This window comes from Myotis brandtii, unplaced genomic scaffold (assembly GCF_000412655.1).
Source record: "Myotis brandtii unplaced genomic scaffold, ASM41265v1 scaffold18, whole genome shotgun sequence".
NCBI lineage: Eukaryota > Metazoa > Chordata > Mammalia > Chiroptera > Vespertilionidae > Myotis > Myotis brandtii.
Genome location: NW_005356674.1, coordinates 5,964 through 28,616, shown reverse-complemented (window position 1 = coordinate 28,616; position 22,653 = coordinate 5,964). Strand labels below are relative to the sequence as shown.

Genomic DNA, 22,653 nt, shown 5'->3' with positions numbered 1-22,653 from the left:
TTGACCTCCCTGCAGGAAGGGCGGGGCCTGAGCACAGCCTTGAGGCCTAACCTCTGTGCACAAGAACATCTGCCCCCCTCCTCCTTCTCTGTTGTAGTTAATTAGGATAGCTCCTTTCGGTGGGAATTCAAAGGTAGTGAAATGCTCTTGTGAAAACAAAATATAGTCAATGGAAAAGGGTCAGGAATAAAGGAAGAGAAGATTCCTTACATTTGTACACTGAGTTCAGAGAGTTGGTGTTTTGGTTCTTTTTAAGTTGTGCCCGTGTGTAATTGTTTGTAATTGGAGAAGACAAAACCACATGATTTACTCCTCAAAAATAATGTGCCTATAATGTGTTGGTTTTTTATCTGACATAAACCCTATCCGCAGCTCTGAAATAGGTGACAATATCACCAGTGTCTGCACAAGTAAACTCAGATGGAGAAGAAAATGACTGGCCCAAAGTACATGGTAGCAAGTAGCACAGTGAAATGCTCTTGTGAAAACAAAATATAGTCAATGGAAAAGGGTCAGGAATAAAGGAAGAGAAGATTCCTTACATTTGTACATTGAGTTCAAAGAGTTGGTGTTGTGGTTCTTTTTAAGTTGTGCCCGTGTGTAATTGTTTGTAATTGGAGAAGACAAAACCACATGATTTACTCCTCAAAAATAATGTGCCTATAATGTGTTGGGCACAGGGTTAAGTGGCTTGTGTTTTTTATCTGACATAAACCCTATCCACAGCTCTGAAATAGGTGACAATATCACCAGTGTGTGCATGAAATAGGTGACAATATCACCAGTGTCTGCACGAGTAAACTCAGATGGAGAAGAAAATGACTGGCCCACAGTACATGGTAGCAAGTAGCATCACTGGATTCACAGCTGGGTCTGACGCATAGCCTGAGTTCCTCCCTTTAGGGTAGTTAATTGATATCCCCATTCTGCAGATATAGAAACGGAGGCTCAGAAAGGTTATGCAACATGCCCAAGGTTACTCAGCGGGAAGGGCAGGACCAGCTATTTATGGGTCTCAATGCAAAATGAAAGTGGGGGGCTCCTTGTTTTAAAATTATTATGAATTTTAAGGCAGTGACAGCAGAGCATAGACCAACCATGGGGCCCTTCTGAGCATGAAGCTAGTCTTGGAGCCAGGATTGGATGCCCAGCCTCTGAATCTTCACCTCCTCCTACCTCCTTCCAGCTGAAAGTCCCACCTCACAGTTGCAGACAGCGGTTCTGAAAATGTGAAGAGAAAATCTGGAATAATGTAAGAATGGTATAAAAATGATCATAGTAGTAGTAACAACAGGCCTCTGTTCCTGGTGCTTTGCATATTTTTTCTCCGATTCCCAAAGCAACAGTGCAAGGTAGATTTGTATTCATTCTGCAGATGAGAAAATAAGACCAGAGAGGTCTGGTGATTTACTCAAGACCACACAACCAAGAAGAAGTAGAGCCAGGGTTCAAACCTGAGTCTGTTCAGCTGCAGACTTAACACTCCTCAGTGTAATTAAATTGAAGCTAATTCCCCATGGTGTGGCCCTGTCAGAGGGGACCCTCTGCATGGATGGCTCAGGAGGTGGCTATCAGGAGTGTTCTGATGTTCTGCAAATGAATACCAGGCCTAACCCAGCTGCCAAGTGACCTTTCCAAAGCACAGTCTGGAGACTTCATGCTCTTACTTAACCCCCATTTATGGGTCTTCCCTGGCCCTAAGATGAAATCCAAACCTCTTAGCTAGCATTCTGCACCTGACCTCTGCTTACCTCTCCAGCCCATCTCGACTTCCTCAGGCACCTACAATTCAGAGGCACTGGATGGCCAGTGGAAATAAGAGTGCTTACTGCTGAGCAAAAGTAGCTCCGTAGCTTCACCCAGTAGGAAAGGAAGTCTCTTGATACTCAAGGCAAAGTCACAAATCTCTTGGAGAAAGTCTTGAAGGATGCCAGGTGGTTGATGCCTGCAGAGATTGGTTAGACTGTCAGCTGCCTGAACAATCGGTATTCAGGGAGGCCCCCTTCCCATCCCTCCTACTCCCCAGCCTCCCACATCCGGCCACTCACCTTGTAGGAATCCAGCAATTTCCTAAAATCCTGATGCTTCTTCAGCTGCTGAAAGCTGAGATCAGGAAGAGCTGGAGGCCCCAGAATGGGCACAGTTAGGGAAAGAAGAATGTTTTGACACACTTGTGTCTTTCTCTTTCATGCAGAATTGGAACAATGGGCCTGAATGTCTTAGATTACAACAGCCCCCAAAACCTATGCCTTCCAGAAGTCTCAGATTAGCTTATTTCCACCTCCAGGCATATATATGAGAATTCCAAGTGGTTAACATTCTCCTAATAAGAAAACATATGTTCCCCAAATTTAATGGGAATTATAATAAAATCATCATGTTTCTAAATCTTTAATCCACAGAGAAGGATTTTAATTCCTGAAGGCATTCCACTGTTAGCTTTTTCAGGAACACTTACAGTGTGATTGAACCTGATTATTAAAACAATAGGTGGTCTGCTTCCTTTCTCTTCACTGAGGAAAAAAAAAATTGAACCACAATTGGTAAACTAGTCTCTAGTTTATAAACTGAAAAGATTTTGTTTCCAAGCAGGACAGCTTAGAGAAGTTTGGGCAGCTTGTGAACCAGGAATGGAATGTTCCTATCATGAGACTTCAAGAGGAGGATCTCTGTGTTGGACCCTTAGCCTTAAGTGCTCACAACAAGCCCACAAGGAGGTGTAATCATCTCACATCTACAGATGAGGCAATGGAGGCCTAGAGATGACAACTGCTTTGCAATGGTCACATGACCTGCATTTGGGGGAGTTGAGATTCAAGGCCAGTTATCTCCAGCCTTCAGTGTCAGAGCAGCCACAGGGCCCCCACAAACTGCTCTCAGGATCAAGCAGTGATGAAACAGGCAGCCCTTCTTAATTCCTTGCTAACCTCAGAGATTATCACCTTTTTCATTTTTATATCAGTATAAATTGAATGTTCAAAAAATGAATGTGTAAAAATTGCCATTGTTCTCAATTCTGGCAAATCCTCAGAATTATGGAGGAGTTATTTTAAAAGAGTTGTGTGGCCTTGGGCAAAGTCATGCCAACTTTCAGCCATGGTTTTGACATCTGTGCAATTAAGATAACACCCACTCACTGGTTGCTGGGCGGATTAAATGAAAAAATAGATGTAAAAGAGCTTAGCACCTTGTCAGTGCTTAATAATTGTAGGCCCCCTTATTTCCTGCAATAAATATTACTAAATAAACTAGAGGCCCAATGCACGAAGATTCGTGCAAGAATAGGCCTTCCTTCCCCTGGCTGCCAGCACCACCTTTGTTCCAGCCCGGAGTTGCCTTCTGCCTTCTCACACTGCCCAGAGGCCCGGAGTGGCTGGGACAGGGTGGGGCAGAACACCTGCGTTGTTGCCATGGCGATGACACAGGCATCCCGCTCAGGATCAAGCAGTGATGAAACAGGCAGCCCTTCTTGATTCCTTGTTAACCTCAGAGATTATCACCTTTTTCATTTTTTTATCAGTATAAATTGAATGTTCATGGTCAATTTGCATATTCTGTCTTTATTAGATAAGATGGTATTTGAACGATAATATAGGTATTGAATATGTCCCTTGTGTTTGGTGCTGAAACAACTCTGTATCTAATCCCCCCCCACAACCTGGGTGATAGGTACTACTTGTACAGAAGAGGAAACTGAGGCTCAAGGAGGGTAAACAGGAAGTGGGACGACTGGGATTTGAACCCACACACGCTGAAGTTAGAGGGCATATTTTAACTATCATGCTATCCTACCCTCCAGGAAATAAGCATGGATAGACATTTCATGTGGCCAAGTTCGTGCAAGAATAGGCCTTCCTTCCCCTGGCTGCCAGCACCACCTTCGCTCCGGCCCGGAGCTGCCTTCTGCCTTAGCTCGCCACCCAGAGGCCTGGAGCAATGAATGATGTTTGTGTGAGTTCCCCGCTCTCTTAAGGATACTACACTCAGAAAGCTTCATCAATTGCTTGCAATTTTGCCTGCTCCTCATAAACCCTCAAAAGGAAGTCTCATGAGGTCACCAGAGCAAGTGGCAGATGTGATGCTCCTGAAAACTCTTTTTGTGCCTGAGTTCTCCCCAGAGAGGGCCTTGCTCCTCTAGCCACAGGGCAATAAGAGGAATAAAAACTGGGTGGGGCAGAACACCTGCGTTGTTGCCATCTTTGTCACATCAATTTGCATATTCCCTCCTTATTGGCTGTGGGCGCCACCATCTTTGTTGCAAAGTGATAGTCAATTTGCATATTCTGTCTTTATTAGATAGGATGGTATTTGAACGATAATATAGCTATTGAATATGTCCCTGTGTTTGGTGCTGAAACAACTCTGTATCTAATCCCCCCCACAACCTGGGTGGTAGGTACTACTTGTACAGAAGAGGAAACTGAGGTTACACAGGAAGTAGAACGACTGGGATTTGAACCCACACACGCTGAAGTTAGAGGGCATATTTTAACTATCATGCTATCCTACCCTCCAGGAAATAAGCATGGATAGACATTTCATGTGGCCAAGTCTGACCTTGATGACTTGCTTTTGCTCTTTTAATCCCCATCCAACTCCTTCTTGGGAAATGAATGATGTTTGTGTGAGTTCCCCGCTCTCTTAAGAATACTACACTCAGAAATTGCTTGCAATTTTGCCTCCTCCTCATAAACCCTCAAAAGCAAGCCTCATGAGCTCACCAGAGCAAGTGGCAGATGTGATGCTCCTGAAAACTCTTTTTGTGCCTGATTTCTCCACAGAGAGGGCCTTGCTCCTCTAGCCACAGGGCGATAAGAGGAATAAAAACTCAGCTAAGGCTGCCTCCACTGATTTTCCTTCAGTATTTATTTGCTTCTTTATTTGCACCTCTTCCAGAAAAGATTAGAGGTAGAATTTCCCATCAAAGATAACCAACAAAATATCTAGATGGGAAAAAAATTATACACACACACACACACACACACACACGCGCGCGCGCGCGCGCGCGCACACATACTAGTATATGCCTGCAGTGCCCACAGAATAAAGAGGATATCAAGGTTTCCTGGTCTTCTCCAACAGAAGAGGCTTCCAGAAGGGGGCGCTGTGGAACACCTCTGACACATGGTGTAGGTCTCACACCAAGGCCCGTGCACAGAAACACTTTCTCCATTTTTTTATCTGCTCCTCTAAAGGAAGGGAGGACCCAAGGAAAGAGGAGGGAGGGAAGGAAGGAAAAGAGACCTCCTCTTCATTGTCATTTCTTGTTAGGAAGCAAATTCTTCCACATCAATTCTGAACCAATTGCCCTGCTGAGAACAAAGAGAACTAAGCATGTCATGGCTGCGTTTGGGATGGCTGGCTCTGTAGGACTGAGAGCAGGGGCTGCACACAGGCCATGGGTTCTGTCTGTGGTTCAAGAAGGGCTGTCATGGCAACAGTCAATGTCAAGTGTCTGGGGCTCCCCAGATTCACGTGGCTAATATTTCCTGTGTTCTGAGCTAGGTGTGGAAGCATAGAAAATAAACATCACAAAGCCTGACTTTAAAGAGTTCCCAGTTACTGGGAGAGGCAGGCACACAATGGATATCCTATAGGATCCATTAACACTTTCTACCACTATCTAGGGAGCATCTATTCTGTGCCAGGTATTGTGCACCATGACAGAGATTCAGAATGACCATGAAGCTTGGAGTCTAATGTCATAGTCTACTGTTTAGGATGCTGAGAGAGCACAGGGGAGAGTTTCTACCCAGACTTGGAAAAATCCTGAAAAGTTGTGTGGAGATGCCAGGACAGAGGGGGTAGAAAGGAAGCTCCATGCAGAAGGAAGAGCATGATCAAATGCATGATGGCATGAAAACATTTTATACATAGGACACTACAAGGCTGGGTGTGTGTGTCCATCCTTCAGTGGTTGGTCCTTAAGATTGAACTTGGAGCCCCTGGAGCATGGGCTATAGCAGTTCCATAGGAAGGTGATGGGCCAGTCCAGGCACAGCTCCTGGAGGCTATGAGGAAAACTGTGTAACTGGGTATATCTTCTTTTATATATAGTCACCCTCATTCAAATGTCCTCCCATGGCAAGTTCCCTGGAGATGAATCTCACGCCCCTGGTGTGCAATCTCTGCTCATGGTGTGCTCTGATAAATCCTTTAAAGAGCAGCTTGTTCAATTGGGGGTGAGGTGAGGGGGGGAGAGGAACATTTGTAATACCTTCAATGATAAAGATACATTTTTTATTTTATTTTTTAAAATATATTTTATTGATTTTTTACAGAGAGGAAGGGAGAGGGATAGAGAGTTAGAAACATCGAACACCTCTTACTGGGGATGTGCCTGCAACCAAAGTTCATGCCCTTGACAGGAATCAAACCTTGGACCTTTCAGTCTGCGGGCCGACGCTCTATCCACTGAGCCAAACCTGTTAGGGCAAGATACATTTTTGTAAAAAGAAAAAAAGAGCAACTGGTTAATGTGGGGGTTCAGTTATTGAGCATGTGGTGAGGTTGCCGTGCAGGGAGATATGCTCCCCCCGCCCCACATGGACCAAACATCTCCTTTCTTCTCTCAAACATCAGTCAGGGCCCTACTGCAGGCCAGGCTCACATTGTCCTACTTGGTCATCACTCAACTCTGTAGGGTCAACGCAGTAGCCCCTAGTTTATCAATGAGGTGCCTGAGGCTTGGAGACGTTCACTAACCTGCCCAAGGTCTTTCTGTCCTGATAGAGTCAAGCCGAGATCATAGCTACGTCTGCTTCACACATGCTTCTCTGGGGCTCTCTACACATGCATCCTTGGCATTCAGGCCTCAGCTCAGACGGGAACTCTCTTGATCTAAAGAGGCCCCCTCTGCCACCGCTTTTCCTTTCATAGCACTAATCCTCTCTGCTAGGACAGCCCCAGCTTCTTCATCATCTGCCTCTCTCCCCCAACTCCATGAGGCCAGGACCTCTCTGGACTCCTTTACTGCTCTATCCGAGATGCTCCAAGCAGAGCTCCAAGGAAACCCCCAACCACTGGTTGCTTCGTGAACAAAGCCATCTGGCTGGCCCCTAAGCCCAGCCCTTTCCACTGTACTGGTGTAGCTCATACTGGTGGCCAGTGGCCCACTGGGAGCTTGTGAGGAGCCCCCTGGTGACTGCAGACTGACTCTCTGAGTCGAGGACTTTCTGGGCTTCTCATGGGTCAGGGCAAGCAATTGCATAGATTTTCATTTCTACTTCAATAAAAGGACTGTCCAGCAACATTCTTTGTGACAAACATTTGAGATTCATAAATGAATAGATTTCATAAGTTATGTTTCTGGATGATTCAGACTCACTCTTCTTTCTACCCTCGAGTCAGCCTTAGGGTCGCACCGACCTCTCGGACGCACATCCTTGCAGAGCGTAGGATGCTCACTGTTGTCAGCAAGCATTGGTACCGGTCGCTGTGAATGTTGCTCTGCATGGGCTCTGACTTTCAGTCACTGGTATTGCTGTTTCAATCAGTTCATGTGTTCACTCACTCTTAGTGTTTATGTTGGTTGATTGCTGTGTTTCGTGTGGTGCCACCTTAATTGTGATTTTATTCCTCTCAACGCTTTCTTGTCCCCAGATTATTTTTTTCCACTAAAAAACAGTGAGGACCATCAGCCCTATGAAAGTGGGTCACAGTCCCATGTGTTTGGGAAAGAATCCTTGTACCCCACCTCAGGACCTCGCGTGATTCGTGAACCACCATTTTTTGTTTGTTTATGACAAGACATGTGCGTTCCTAAAAATCGACACACTAGGGAAAATGAGGAAATTGGGTGAGGGGCACAACCCTCAGAAACATCATCAGTGACGCATAACAAGGAGTGAAAGGAAAAACATTAGCACAGTTTTACACGGCTTCATGGCTAAGAAACAGGTGCTACAGTACATACGGCACTTTGCCTGGAAGAGGCCTGGCCTTTGCTCGTGGAGGTGGCCGTAGGAAGGGTTGCGGCTTGTGCGTTACTGTGAACGGGTGGGAGGAGGGTGGTCTGAACAGGATGGAAAGTTGTAGTCACAGGTGCAGTGGGTGCAGCTCCTAACAAGGTGGACCGAGGAGCTGGTAGATGTTGGAGGTGTGCACGTGTTGTACATTCCTGAATGGCTCACTTCAGCTGGGCACAGTTTCCTGCAGTCGCCCAGTATTTCTCAGTGAGACAGTTTTGCGTAAGCAAATGGGAAATTCCTGTCATCCTCAAATGATTCCCTCATATGTGAGTTGTGTTGGAACAAATTCACGTATTGAAAACAAGTGTCCTAGCAGAACCAGCTGTACCCGATTGACTTTCCTCCTCCCCTTGTTTATTCAGACTGGACCAAGAGGATCGAGTACCAGCCTGGCTCGGGGAGCGTGCCCCTGTTCCCCAGCATCCACCTGGAGACATGCGATGGAGCCGTGTCCTCCATCCAGATCACCACGGAGCTGCAGACCAATTACATTGGGAAGGGTTGTGACCGGGAGACCTACTCAGAGAAATCCCTTCAGAAACTATGTGGTAGGTTTTCCCCTGTGGGGGATTTCTTTAATTAATTGCTTTTAAATGATATATACAAAGCATATCTGATTATATTATGAGAGTATCAGCCCTTCCCACCTCGTTGTGGCTCCTGGATGAATATTAAGTTTATTTCGTGTGGTTAAAGGGTCAGAAGGCACAGCTTTTGGCATCAGACACACCTGATCTGACCCATTGTGTGGGCAAGGGCGGTGACAAAGCCTCTATTCTTTATCAGTAAAACAGGGATTAATGACACAATGTGTTTAAGAGCACCTAGCGCAGGGCCTGGAGAAATACGGGTTTCCTCCCGCTGTTGGTTTATAGAGGCACCTGACAATATGAAGGGTGCTGTCAGTTACCTGGGGAGGAGGGGGTGGTCTCCTCTCCCCTGGACCAGCTACATAATTTGCAGGGCCCAGTGCAAATGAAAATGTGGGACCCTTATGCAAAAAATCCTGAATAATTTTAATAATAAAATCACAAAGCATTCAACCAAGCTGGGGGCTCTGTGCGGCTGCTCAGGTCGCATGCTGGTAAAGCCCGGCCTGGCTGCCCACATCAGAGAAGAAGGGCTTGGGTGGGGAAGGGGTGGGCAAAGTGAAGGTGTCCAAGTGTGGGGGAGGGGCCTGCCTCTGTGAGCGGGGAGATGGTGCCACAGGAAGGAGCAGGCTGGGAGCTAGGACAAGGGCTGAGAGAGGGGGGCCACCAGGACACTTGGCTTTATTGAGCCCCTACTTAATGCAGCCTGCCAGACTCTCCACATGCATCACTGTATTTACTTCTCTCGTCCTCACTGTGAGAAGGGTGTTATTCGCCAACGTTAAAGATGGAACATGTGAGGCCCAGAGAGGAAACATGACTTGTTCAAGGTCACACAGATAGAAAGTGACAGAGCCAGAATGCGAAGGTGGGCCTCTCAGAAGGAAAGTCTCTTTGGCTCCGAATCTGAGATGCTAGGCCAGGCCTTGGGAGCTAGGATGGGAACCCGTCCAGTCAGCCTGTGGAATGAGAGGATGCTCATTATGGTGGGAATGGTCCCGTAGACATGGTGAATGAGACTGTTGATGTGTTGATGGGCTTCATTCATCCCCACCCGGATATGTGTTATTTCTTCTTTATTCTCTTCAAAAATACTCAGGAACTCACTTTGACTTTGCAGCAGTGCTATAGGGAGCTTAGTCTTGCACCAGGCCTGTATTTGGGGCAACTACATTTCCACAAAGGGAATGGGGGCTCCTGAGCACAGTCTAGCCTGCCACCCCCTCCTGGGGGTCCCTCCCCTACTGTCTTTGGAACATCTTCCCCCATCAACATTGTTTTACACACACATACACACACACCACCACCACCACCACCACCACACTCCACACCCACACCCCCGCCATCAAAATGCTGGTTGCCCAAGGAGCCAAGTGAAACGTTTGGAACTGAATGTGAAATAAACCCTGCTTGGGTATCACCGTGTTTCATTTACTATGTCACCAGGCCGGCAAGGAAGGCCTGTGGGAACACAGACTTCTCCAGAATGATGTAGCTGAGCAGGGACATCACCACCCCGCCAACATCCCTAACAGCTCTTGCAAAATGGATATAAGGGGCCCGCAATATTCAGAAAACTGCCTCCAGTCCTCTCCCGCACTCTGCGGACAGAGAAGCCACCCCAGAGGACATCTTACTTTGAATGAATATCCCATTTCGCTCCCTGTGCACCTAAATGATCATCTAAATTATGAGTCCACGCGACCCCGCACCACCCTGTGGGTTATAGCCATTTCCTAAACTCCTCCAGGTTGCAAGGCGATGATGGAATCAGCTTGTTAAAGACCAGGTGGGCCCAAGGGCACACACTTGTGATTTGAATTTTGAATGTTGCTGGGAGAGATGAGGAGATAGGGAGAGTGAGAAGGATTTTCTGTGGGAAGAAACTTTAGCACAAAATTGCATCTGGTGTTAACACAGCTCACTCCTCTGGGCTGCCAGCTCGCCTTGCAGGAGGGCAGGTTAATTCGGTCAAGAAAGCAGTTTCCCTAAGGTGCGTGCAGGATTACCTGGTGCTCAGAGAGAGCCTAGGTTGAGAGACACCCGCGTGTCTCTTTGGTGACCTTCCCAATAGTGCCACCCTCCGCACTGATGGGAACTCTGTCTGAGTAGCCCTGATGGGCAGGGCCACGCCAGCCGCCCTATTCCGAGTCTGGATCTTGAATTCCGCTGAGGTGGAGCTCAGGGAAAAGGGCAGGGGCAAATGAGGGGGACTCGGGTGCCCATCTGGTGCAAGAATCTCCTTCAGAACGAGGCAGCTCATCAGGCCCCGTGGTTTCTGCCAGCGAGGGAGACGCAGGCTGATGGCTCCTCAAACGGAGCCTGGGTTGTCATCTCTGACTCCTGCGGGACCCCGAGGTGCTGGAGAGAAGCCTCGGTGTGCCTTCGGTGGATGGTAGGCAGGTTTCTCGCGGGGTCTCTCAACCAGGGAACTGCCATGACACCATAAGCCTCAGCATTCATGCATTTTTTTATTCTACAAATCTTTATTTGGGTGGAAACGGGGAGACCAATTAGGATGTTATTGCCACAGTCTGAGAAAGAGATAACGAGCTCTGAACCCGGGCAGTGGCAGTCGGGATGAATTTAAGACAGAGTTAGGAGGCCAAATCGGCAAGATTTAATGATTCATTGGCTGTCAGGAGTGAGAAAGAAGGCATCTAAGATGACTCCGGGATGAGCATCTAGCTAGATGAGGGTGCCTCCCATGAGAGCTAGGAGCCCAGGGCAAGAGCAGGGTTAGGGGGCAATGGTGGCAGTCACCTGTGGAACCTCCAGGTATGGTGCCTCGCTCTAGCCTTACCCTCGACCCTCCTGAAGACCTGCCTCCACCTGCCCATCCATCCTCACAGCCCATTTCCTACTGACATTCTGCCTCTTCTTGGCCAGCATGGCTCCTTTATCCCCGCGCCTGGCTTGTTCCCATCCCTAAGGCTCATTCGTGTTTCCTTCTGCTAGGATGCTCTCCCTCCCCCTTCATCATTCTAAACCCTTCCCTTTAGTCAGTATTCTCTGCCCTCTGTGCTCGCTGGGGTGGCCGCCCTGGGATGCTGCCCTTGTGCCTTTGAATCCCCGCATCTCTTCTATGATGCTGAGGTTGTGCAGGGACCCGGGCAGGGGTGTCTCCTCAGAGGAACATGGATGTCTGGTCATTGCCCACCTGCTTCGTCCACCTGCAGCATCGGCTCCATGAGGAGCAGTGATAGCATCCTGGTGAGGGGGAGTCAGACAATAACTGCACAAAGCCTGCTGTCAGGAGGTAGCTGGCAGGTGCAGCAGCACTTGAAATGGCCTCTCTGGTTTTTTGCTTGTTTTCATTTATCTTTATTGTTGAAAGTATTACATATGTCCCCTTTTTTCTCATTGACCCTTCTAGCCCAAACCCACCCCCCACCCCGGCCTTCACCACCCTATTGTCTGTGTCCGTGGGTTATACCTAGTGCATATAAGTACTTTGGCTGATCTCTTCCCACCCACCACCCACCCCTGCCTTCCCTCTGAGATGCCACAGTCTTTGTTCCCAGTGAAGTGCTGGACGCTGGGCGGCAGGCGTATTGCTGCCTGAGGTTTGTACATTGAGACTCTTCCACTCCGCCTTGAAGTAAAAATAATCAGGGCCCCGAACCCGTGTACCTTCATCTTGTGGGGCTGGACGTATCCCCTACTGCCCTTGCTTTGCAAAGAGCCAGGCTTCTTGGAGAAGTTGGGCAAACTGCGTACCATTTCCTCTTAGTTCCGAGACTTAAGATGAAGGTCTCTGCCGTCTCAGCACCTGGCTTTCCGGAGGTGAAGTGTCACGGAGCTGCCTTGAGTGGGAAATGCGTGGGGGAACCTGTGGGAAGACCTCTTGGCCAAATTAGATTTGACATTAACAAGGGCCCAGGAAAAGGCCTGCTTCGATGACCTCCAGTCGCTGCATATTACGGTAAACAGAAAAGTAGTTTGTGACGCACATGCCTTCAGGGCCCCGAGGCCAGGGGCTGCTCCTCCTCGGGATCACAGGAGTGCTGGCAGCGGCGGCACCTCCCGCACCCGTCACCCCCTCAGCTCTTTTGTACGTGGAGGCGTGAACTGCGAGGACAGGTCTTGTTGAAGGAAAGGCCACAGGATAAGAGCTAGTAAATTAAGCGATGGATCTTTCAGAGCAGCTCAGGTCACTGGACATTAAGTTGTTCTCAGAATTCACACACTTGTGAGCCAGGAGACTTTCATAGAGGATCCATTCATTCATTTAAGTATTTGTTAATTCAACAAATACCTATGGAGTGTCCACATGCTGTAAGGTAAGAAGACCACTTAATTCAGGCTCCTGGGGAAGACAGACGGGCCAAAAACTACATGTGGCAGCTTAATAGCTGCCCTTGCTGAGAATCACCGACAGAGGTTTTATACCCTCAGAATGGCCCCACTGCAGGGAGCTGGAGTCTCCAGTGCACCCCTAAAGAGCTGGGGCTCCCAAGGGACAAAGTTGGTCCCCTAGTCGTAGCCAGTGCTTCCATTCCCAGAGAGCTGAAGTGGGCCTCTTACTTTAAGGAAAACTTGTGCACACCCTTTGGGAATGTGATTAAATCATTAATCATACAGCAGCCAAAAGCTGCACACACTGACTCACGGATTGCAGGAATGTGATTAAATCATTAATCATACAGCAGCCAAAAAAAAAGCTGCACACACTGACTCACGGATTGCGACAGTAAGCAGTGAGTTCCTCTCCAGATATGCCTATTTCTTTGAGGTTTTTTAGGCAGCTACCATACAGCATGCCCCCTGTCCTGGGGAGAAGGTTGTTGCCTACAGTGACCTTGCCCAGGCTGGTCAGCAACTGGTTATCTGTGGTCCTGCTCCAGGAACCTGGCTGACCGCTCATCCAAAGCCCAGCTTGCTTCACCTAAAGATCCTAGTTTCTGATTCCAAGGCCCTGGAGGAACCCCTCTTGTCCAGGATTCCAGAGGTAGAATGATAGTGTGATTGTAGGAACCATAGGGTGTGAGCTCCTGAGAGGACACCAGAAAGTTGTCCGTGTCCACGCTGAAGGTATGCAGATGGAGAAATGGGAATTGTAGCTGCTGAGGTCACTTAAGTGGATTATCGGTCAGGATAGGAGGGTGTGCTGTAGTAGCAGATCTCATTGGCTTAAAATAACGAAGGTTTACTTATTGTTTCTACCCCATGTTTTTCTTGGGCTGACTGTGACTCTGTTCCATGCTAGCTTCCCACTGGGATCAGGCTAAAGGAACAGCCTTTCCTAGAGCATGGTGGCTCTCATGGCACATGGAAGAGACACATGGTGAACCATGGACTGGCTCTCAGAGCATCTGCCCTGATATGGTACATGTCACTTGAACTCACATTTCATTGGTCAGAGCAGGTCACATGGCCAAGTGATATCAGTGGGTCAGAGAAGCATGTTGAGAGCAGGATGCACCCTCCCACCATGCAGTTGTAATAGGGCATGTGTCAAGAGAGCCTCCCCACTTCCCCTGAGACTCTCTGCCACTGGACTGCTCTACCCACCAAAAATAAAAGACTCTCTACTGTGTCCCTAAAGGTAGGGCCCATTTCTGTCTACTTTATTGCTGCATTCTCACTGCAGTACCCAGCATAACTTAGACGTTACACAAACAGTTATTGAAATAATGTGGAGATGATATTGCCATTTGTGAGAGCGAGGCCTCTGTCCTTGATCACAATGGTTCTTCTCCCCTGAGACCTTCCCGCTCATCCTCATCCTTTCCCGTGCTGTGGTGGACCATGAGGAGGCATATCCATCACCACTGCCACAGTCCCAGCTGGAGTGCTAAGGATTCTCTGCCCTCACCAAGACCTTCACCAAGAGCAGAATGCAAACCTTTCAATTAAGAAGTCCAGACAGTGACAACTGCCCCCAGGCTCATTTGGGTTCTCACATCACAGTGTACCCTGGAATCTGCCTCATTCACACTGGCTCTATCTACTTGCTGGCTCAGAGAAGCTGCCCCACCCTGAGCGGGCTCAGGGACCTGGAATCAGACCTCACCTCTGATTCCCAGCCCTCCCCGGCCTCACCACCACTGCAGCTGCTATGCCCAAGACCAGTGTGGCCTCTCAGGTGAGTCCCAGGGACTTTGGAAGAGTCCCAAGGAGCATCTGAAATACACCCAAATGTGCAGACGATGCCATACCATCTTTGCAAGTGACGCATCTGTTTGCCCACTGCTCTCCACAGAATCCCTTGGGGAGATGAGAGAGAGAAAAAAAAACACTTTGGGAGAAGGCAAATCTCTATTTGTTTAATTGCATGGAGAAAAGAAATACAAGATGTTGAGTTTGCAGGAATCTGCACCATCTGCTTAAATGCAGCCTGATGCTTCCTTCCCTGTAGGCAACATCTGTGGATGCGGCAGGGTGGTCTGCTGCTCCCCACCCCAGGGAAGACAAGGGAGCTCTGCATGGATGGCCTTGCAGGTCACACGCTGTCTTCAACGTGCCCTTCTGTAGACAACGGCCTGTATAGGGAGCTGGGTCCTAGGTGATTGGTCTGTGCTTGGCAGGACACTCTACTGTGTGGTAGAAAGAACATTAGCTAGGTGTCTGAGGGCTGGGCCTGCCTCTAGCCTGCTGTGTGGCTGTATGAACTTGGTCGTTTTCTCTCCCTGGGCCTCAGTTTCCATGTTTGTAGAATGGGCAGGAGGTTCTAAGGTTCCCCTCCAGGTTCAGTGACATGATGCGTGGGGAGGTCTAAGGGGAGAGGAAAGAACTGGGAAGTCCTGATGACGGGCCCACTGCCAGCTGGTTGTGATCCTGGGCTTGCTGAGCTTCAGGGGTCTTAGCTGCAAACTGGAATCAATGGTATTAATTGCATAGCTGAGTAACTAAGAAAAAGCACTGCAGTACTTAATTCTGGTCTGGCACACAGTGCCCCAAAAAGTTTCCTAGGAAAATAATAATAATAAAGACCTGTAACTATGAAAAATAAAGTTCTATATGCATAGGATATATATATATATAATCCTGACCAGGGCTGGCCTTTGGCAAATGCAACCAATTTTGCCTCCCAATCTCTTTATGTATTACCCCCATCACTTCACACCTGTACATATATTGCACATCTCTTCCTCTATACAAACCTGTGTGGGGGGAAATTACAGGCAGCCCCTTCACTAGTCTAAGGTGCTAATTGCAGTGTGAATTCTATAGGAACATTTGCTTAACAACAGCAAGGTCCTTAGACAAAAAGAAGCCTCAAGTTATAGAGTTCTGCACTGGGCCCTGATGCATGGCGTTGGCTGCACTGGCTGGAGCCAGAAGTCAGGAGCCCTGAGTCCTCAGCCTGTGTCTCCCTGGCCGCCTGAAGTTTCAGGAACCGACACACACTGTGTGTGCCCCAGTCGGCAGGCTGTCTTCATGCTGAACAAATCCTGGTGTTTTGTTGGATCAAAGAAACTGTTGCCATGTTGCACTAGTCTAGGGGTTCTGAGAACTTGTTCTAAAGACCACAAATCTCCCATATCACCCCAAGTCTTAGCCTGTTACCATCTTGGTAGCTTTCTTTCTATTTTCTTTTTTAAATTTAATTTTATTGCTTAAAGTATTACAAAGAGTAGTACATATGTCTCCTTTTTTTCCCCATTGACCTTCCCCCGGCCTCCCCTACCCCCCAGTATCTTGCGTCCATTGGTTATGCTAATATGCCGTATATTTAACTTTCTTTTTAAAAAAAATATGTTTCACTGTGCAACCCTCCCCAGCCTTCCCACTGTAGTTTGACAGTCTGTTCAGTGCTTTCTTTCATTCAAATAGCTCTGGAGGGTGATAACCCTTAAGGCTTAGTTAGTCATTAAAACATTAGTCTTGCCCTAGCCAGTTTGGCTCAGTGGATAGAGCATCAGCCTACAGACTGAAGGGTCCCAGGTTCGATTCTGGTCAAGGGAACATGCTCGGGTTGCAGGCTTGATCCCCAGTAGGCATGTGCAGGAGGCAGGCGATCAATGATTATCTCTCACCATTAATGTTTCTATCTCTCCCTTCATCTCCCTTCCTCTCTGTGGCAAAAAACAAACAAGCATTAGTCTGAATTAACAGATAGGTAAAATAGATACCAAAGGAGGCTCTAGTGCAGTGGTTCTCAACCTTCCTAATGCCGCGACCCTTTAATACAGTTCCTCATGTTGTGGTGACCCTCAACCATAAAATTATTTTCGTTGCTACTTCATAACTGTAATTTTGCTACTGTTATGAATCGTAATGTAAATATCTGATATGCAGGATGTATTTTCATTGTTACAAATTGAACACAATTAAAGCATAGTGATTAATCACAAAAACAATATGTAATTATATATGTGTTTTCGGATGGTCTTAGGCAACCCCTGTGAAAGGGTCGTTCGACCCCCAAAGGGGTCGTGACCCACAGGTTGAGAACCGCTGCTCTAGTGGAATGGGATGAGAACAAATATTGATGAGCGATGTGGGGCATGGACAAGAGGCTGGATGGGCAGGCTCACAGGAGCATTGGGTAAATGGCCAGCACATCTCTTGGAGGCACTAGATGGGAGGAAAGGCAGTTAGTTATACACATTAATGCAGTGTCTACTGTGTGTCAGACATGGTACCAACCAAACACTCTCGGAAATATGCATGTAAATAATGCAGTCAACACTGCCCACATTTGCTCTTGATGCACGTAAACCACAAGGTGATCATGAATTGGAAGACCGAACTCTTCCACACGCTCAGACTCTGCAGTTCTCAGAGGCCTCTCCAAGGTGAGCCTCTCACAGTGCTGAAGAGAGCATACTTTTCACACAGCATAACTTTCGATTGCAAGCCAGTGGGTGCTCAATCTCAGGCTCAATGGTCTCTTCCAAGGCTGGAGGCAAAACTGGCTGGGTTGAACATTTGCAAAGAAGTATATTGGTTTCCAATACGGCACGTTCCTGAGGGACTTTCAAGGGTCATTTTAACTATAGGTTGTTATAGGTTGTGGTTGTTAACTTTGGAGCCCAATCCTTAGGCTCTGATACACAGAATTCAGAAGTCCATGATCCCTGACAAATAGAAGGCAATACCCCCAACCACTATCCATGAAACTCATCGGCATTTATAACTAACTGGTCAGTCCTGAGCCAGGAGAGAGCCCCACACAGTGGCCCCCAGCATCGTGCACACCTTGGGTTCCCTGGCTCTTCCTTCCTGACAGTATCAGGACGCCCCCTGCCCTCCTCCTTCCTGAGTAGCTGAGCCTTGCTCCCGTGTGGAACGCACGGATGTGGAGAACATAAGGATGTGGCAGCATTTGAGCTTCAATGGGAAGTCGGTGGAGGCCCAAGGATTATCCCACTCACCTCAGCTCCACCCTCCACAAGGCTGCAGGTGTGATTCTCCCAAGACACAAGTTCGCCCTTACACTACCACTGCTTCAGGTTAAGCCCCCATGCATTGGTCTGGAATCATAGTGGTAGCAGAAATAATTAATAATAATTATTATTATAATGATAAAGTTATAGCTAACATGGAGTGAGCATTCACCTTGTGGTGAGCATGCTGCTGCAAGCTCGAATGCAGTTTCTTATTCAGTCCTCACAACACCCCAGGCAGGGAGATAGTAGAAAAGGAGGTGGAACATCAGAAAGGTTAAGTGACTTGTGCACAGTAACAAGACTACAAGTCATTCTACCAGGCATCAAATTCTGACTTCAGAACTCAACCACTATAGCATTCGGCCTAAACAAATGGTTGGATAAAAAGGGAAAAAACAAACAAATGCGGTGAATACAAAGTGGCTTACACTCCTCGTGGGATCAGGACCTAGGCCTTCCCCTCACGGCCCCGATCACACTGTATCCCGTCGTCTGACCACTTGTTGGTCCTGTGCTCCTCCAGGTCGGGGGTGGTGCTGATTCTCCTTTACATCACCAGCACCTGCAGGGGTCTTGGCATCTTGTCGGTGCTCAATCAATGTCTGACAGGTTAATGGATGGATGAGTATGTGAATGAATCCATGGATCCCAATAAACCCTGGCCTTCTCCAGGAACCTTGCCCGCAGGGGAACCCCATTTTCCTGAACTCCTCCAGCACTTCTTCCTTGTATGATAGTTCATTGCACTCTGGCTTGCCACATGCAACACTTCTCTGTGTAAGTTCCTGATGCCTCCCCGAGCGGACCATAAGCATTGCCCAAGTCACCGAGCTCAGGGCTGGGCCAGACCTCTGAATAAGTGCACTGAGTACAGCTGAGCCTTGAACAATGTGGGGGCTGGGGGTGCTGACCCCCAATGCACTCAAAAATTCATGTATAACTTTTGACTTTCCAAAAACTTAACAACTGATGGCCTACTGCTGACAGCAGCCTTACCATTAACATACATAGTTGATTAATATATATTTTGAATGTTATATGTATTAATATTTTGTTCTTACAATAAAGCTAGCAAAAAGAAAATGTGTTTAAGAAAATCATAAGGGAGATAAGGTACATTTGCAGGATTTATTGAAAAAAATCCACATATAATTGGACCCACACAGTTCAAATCAGTGTTGTTCATAGGTCACCTATAGCTTATGCTGACCTAGGAGCAGAAAACAAAAGGCAAGGCCACCCACCCCTGGAGGAATGACCCTTTTTCCTTTTGTCCCCGCCCCTGCAGGAGCCTCCTCTGGCATCATCGACCTCCTGCCGTCCCCCAGCGCTGCCTCGAACTGGACTGCGGGACTGCTGGTGGACAGCAGCGAGATGATCTTCAAGTTTGACGGCAGGCAGGGTGCCAAGGTCCCTGACGGGATTGTGCCCAAGAACTTGACGGACCAGTTCACCATCACCATGTGGATGAAACACGGCCCCAGCCCCGGCGTGAGAGCCGAGAAGGAAACCATCCTCTGCAACTCAGACAAGACTGGTGAGTCTCGCCCAGCCCTTCGGTGCTGCCTGTGGTGTCCCAACAGGTTAGGCAGAGACGTAGCCACCCAAGATGTGGGAGAAAGGCAGGGGTGAGAGAGGGGGCCTGGGAAAGGCTTCTGGTCTCTCTGGCTGCTGATTCCTGGGCTCAGAGTAGAGTAGGACCAGGAAAGGGGGAAAGTAGATGTGCAGACACAAAGAAGGCAAAAGCTGGCTCTGGGGTTGGTGGTTTCAAATCAGTTCTTCAGAGCCCCCACCTCCCAGAAGCAGCTTGGGGCTGCTGGACACGAGATGGGTGGGGTGCACCCTTACTTCAAGCAAAGCAGCGCCATCTTCATTGTATTATATACAGGGGTGGGCAAAGGAGGTTTCCAGTTGTGAGACAATAAAGCTATTGTAATAATCATAACCTGCATGTCTTTTTCCATGAGAGCAACTGTAAACCTTTTTTTGCCCATCCCTGTATAGCCTTCCAAACGTTTATTTTCAATAATAGGGCCCTGACAGTTTAAATGAGTAGTTTGAATGTCCGTGCCATACATAATAATGGTGGCTAACCTGTGATGGGCATTTTCAGCATGCCGCCGTGCAAGGCAGTGCACAGCTTGGTGGTTAAAAACTCTCTACCGCTTATTGGCTGCATGACCTTTGACAAGTTGTCTAACCCCTCTGTGCCTCACTTTCCTGTCTATAAAATGGGCATTAGAATATTACCTACCTTGCAGGGTTTGGTGAGGATTAAGTGACTTGGTGTATGTATAGTGCTTTAGAAAGGGCCTGGCATACCAGAGTGCAATCTGTGTTAGCTGTTACTCTCCTCGCCAGTGTCTCACATCTCCACAAACAAGTTTATTAAAGCATCGCGGTGTTTCCTATTTTTAAGGATCAGGAAACATCCCTGGCAGGTTCAGTAACCTGTCCCAAGTTATACAGCCAGTAAGTATCAGAAGTAGAATGTAAGCTTAGAGTTAGCTAATTCTAATCCTGTGCTCTTGTCAGTACGCCCCACATGCGCGCATGCATGTACGTACACACACACACACACACACACACACACACACACACACACACACACACACTGACATCTTATGCAAAGTTTACAATTCCATCTTAAACTATAATTTCACAATTTCCCATTTCAAATACTGCTCTTGTTAAGTTACTCCAAACACATAACCACAGCAACGGGAAGACAGTACAGAAGGATGGCTGGCAGCTCAGCCCCTGCTGATGGACAGCCAGAGTTCGTAGGGTGTGACCTTTGAGAAGCTGCTAAGCTCTCCGGGCCTGTTTCCCCTGGTCACCTGACATAACCACAGCAACGGGAAGACAGTACAGAAGGATGACTGGCAGCTCAGCCTCTGCTGACGGACAGCCAGAGTTCGTAGGGTGTGACCTTTGAGCTCTCTGGGCCTGTTTCCCCTGGTCACCTACTCACTCGCCCCTCATTTGTGGAGCATGTGCCGTGTGGAATATTTCTGTGTGGGCTACTCTATCGTAACTGTGAAGTCAAAAGACTCCTCCTACACAGTTGGTGTTATCTGGTGGCTACAGGGCATCATGGCTGGGACCCATGGCATGAAACTTTCTAAGCAGGAAAGGAAGTTTCTGATCAGAAAAGGGAAAAGTCCCACCCATTGTCTGTGCATGGAGGAGAGAGGGCTGGAAAGTCACAGAACGCTGTGATGTTGGAAAATCAATCTGTCCCCTCCTGCCAGCAACTAAAAGTGAGACAGCACCCTCCCTGCATGGAGATCAGAGAAGGAGATGTGCCTGGTGGTCCCCCTGTCAAGCCTGATGAAATAAAAGCCCGGAACTGAGGAGAAACCAGCTAGGTTAAAGGATCCCAGAGTGAATGATGGGATTGTCAGAGGGCTCTCTAACTCTCTCAGAAGTGTATGTACCAAAAATAAATAAATAAAACCTGCTAACCTAAGTCATTTTTATTGGGGTCTGATGCAGTATCTGAGCTTAGGGTAGGTTGATATCTAAAGCCCAAATGACATCTTAGGAGTTTTACTGTGGGCTTTCTTGAATCTTCCTCTTGCATTTCAATGAGCTCCACCATGTATGTCCTAGAACATTCCTCAGAACCAATTGTAAAAGAGAGACTGGAATGCCAGTGTCCTTGGAGGTGTGCTAAGTGATGTGGCGGGAAGACTTCTCTGCTGAGACTGACACTGACACAGGGACCCTCTCCCCCCCAAACCCTCGCTCTGTCTGCAGAAATGAACCGGCACCACTACGCCCTGTACGTGCACAACTGCCGCCTGGTCTTCCTCCTGCGGAAGGACTTCGACCAGGCCGACACCTTCCGCCCGGCCGAGTTCCACTGGAAGCTGGACCAGGTATGGCTCGCACCTGGCCCGTCGCCCCTGCTCATTCCTTTGCAGGGGGTGGGCGGTGTGCTCCAGTGATGATGGCAGTGGGTAGGCACCTCCGGGTTCTGGTCACTTGCTGATACTTGGAAGAATTAGCTCAGGGAGACAAAGAGCATTGTAAAGTCCGGATGGAAACTGCCACCTTAAAGACCAGGCAGAAGTGGGGAGGGTCAGCTAACCTGCGTCTTGTCCTTTGGGTCTGCATTGAGCTCCTGGGAAGCTGGTTCTCTTTCCCTTCATCCGAGGCTCACTTTGTGATCGTTGTTAGCACATCTGTGTGTCGTAAATGCTCTGTGTCTCCCTCCTTGATGCTCTGTTATCTCCCTTGGATGAGGTGCAGCCTTGCTTTAGGTGGCACAGGTTGAGAGCAGGGGCCTGAGGACTTTGAAGTGAGCAGTGACAAGGTGCACTGTGAGCAACGCGTGCACTCTGAGCAACACGTGCTCTCGTCTGAAGTGGAAAACTATGACTCACTTCAGAGCCTAATGACTTGTGATCACAAGGACCACTGTGTCACACTTGTCAGTGACAAATGAAGTGTCTCGTTTGAATCAAAAGCTGTGAAGTGTCTATTTCCGACACTTGCAGCACTGAGATTGAAGAGGTGGCACTCACTTCTCCGGGTGGCCGTGCCACTGAAGAGGTGACTGTGCAGCAAGCCTAGAGTTGGCCTTCAGTGGGATCTGAAGAGTGACTTTTTAAAAATGGGTTTTAAATGACCAAGAGGGAGAGTGGCCAGCAGACAGGGAAGGGGAGTGCAGAATGGGTCTGCTTAGTGAGCAGGTGGAAGGATGCTCCTTCTATGGCCTTACTGCCTAGGGCAGTGATGGCGAACCTT

At 48.1% G+C, this 22,653-nt stretch overlaps 1 protein-coding gene across 1 annotated transcript in view; it reads left to right on the top strand.

Annotated features, from left to right (window-relative positions):
- Positions 1-21,782, top strand: part of LOC102247812 (calsyntenin-2) — a gene marked incomplete at its 3' end in the record, with an annotated part of 265,941 nt that extends 244,159 nt beyond the window's left edge. The window contains exons 6-8 of the mRNA XM_005863660.1: positions 8,333-8,518; positions 19,187-19,435; positions 21,661-21,782. Coding sequence (XP_005863722.1) covers positions 8,333-8,518; positions 19,187-19,435; positions 21,661-21,782 — 557 coding nt within the window. The remainder of the gene's footprint in view (positions 1-8,332; positions 8,519-19,186; positions 19,436-21,660) is intronic.
- Positions 21,783-22,653: the final 871 nt, after the last annotated feature.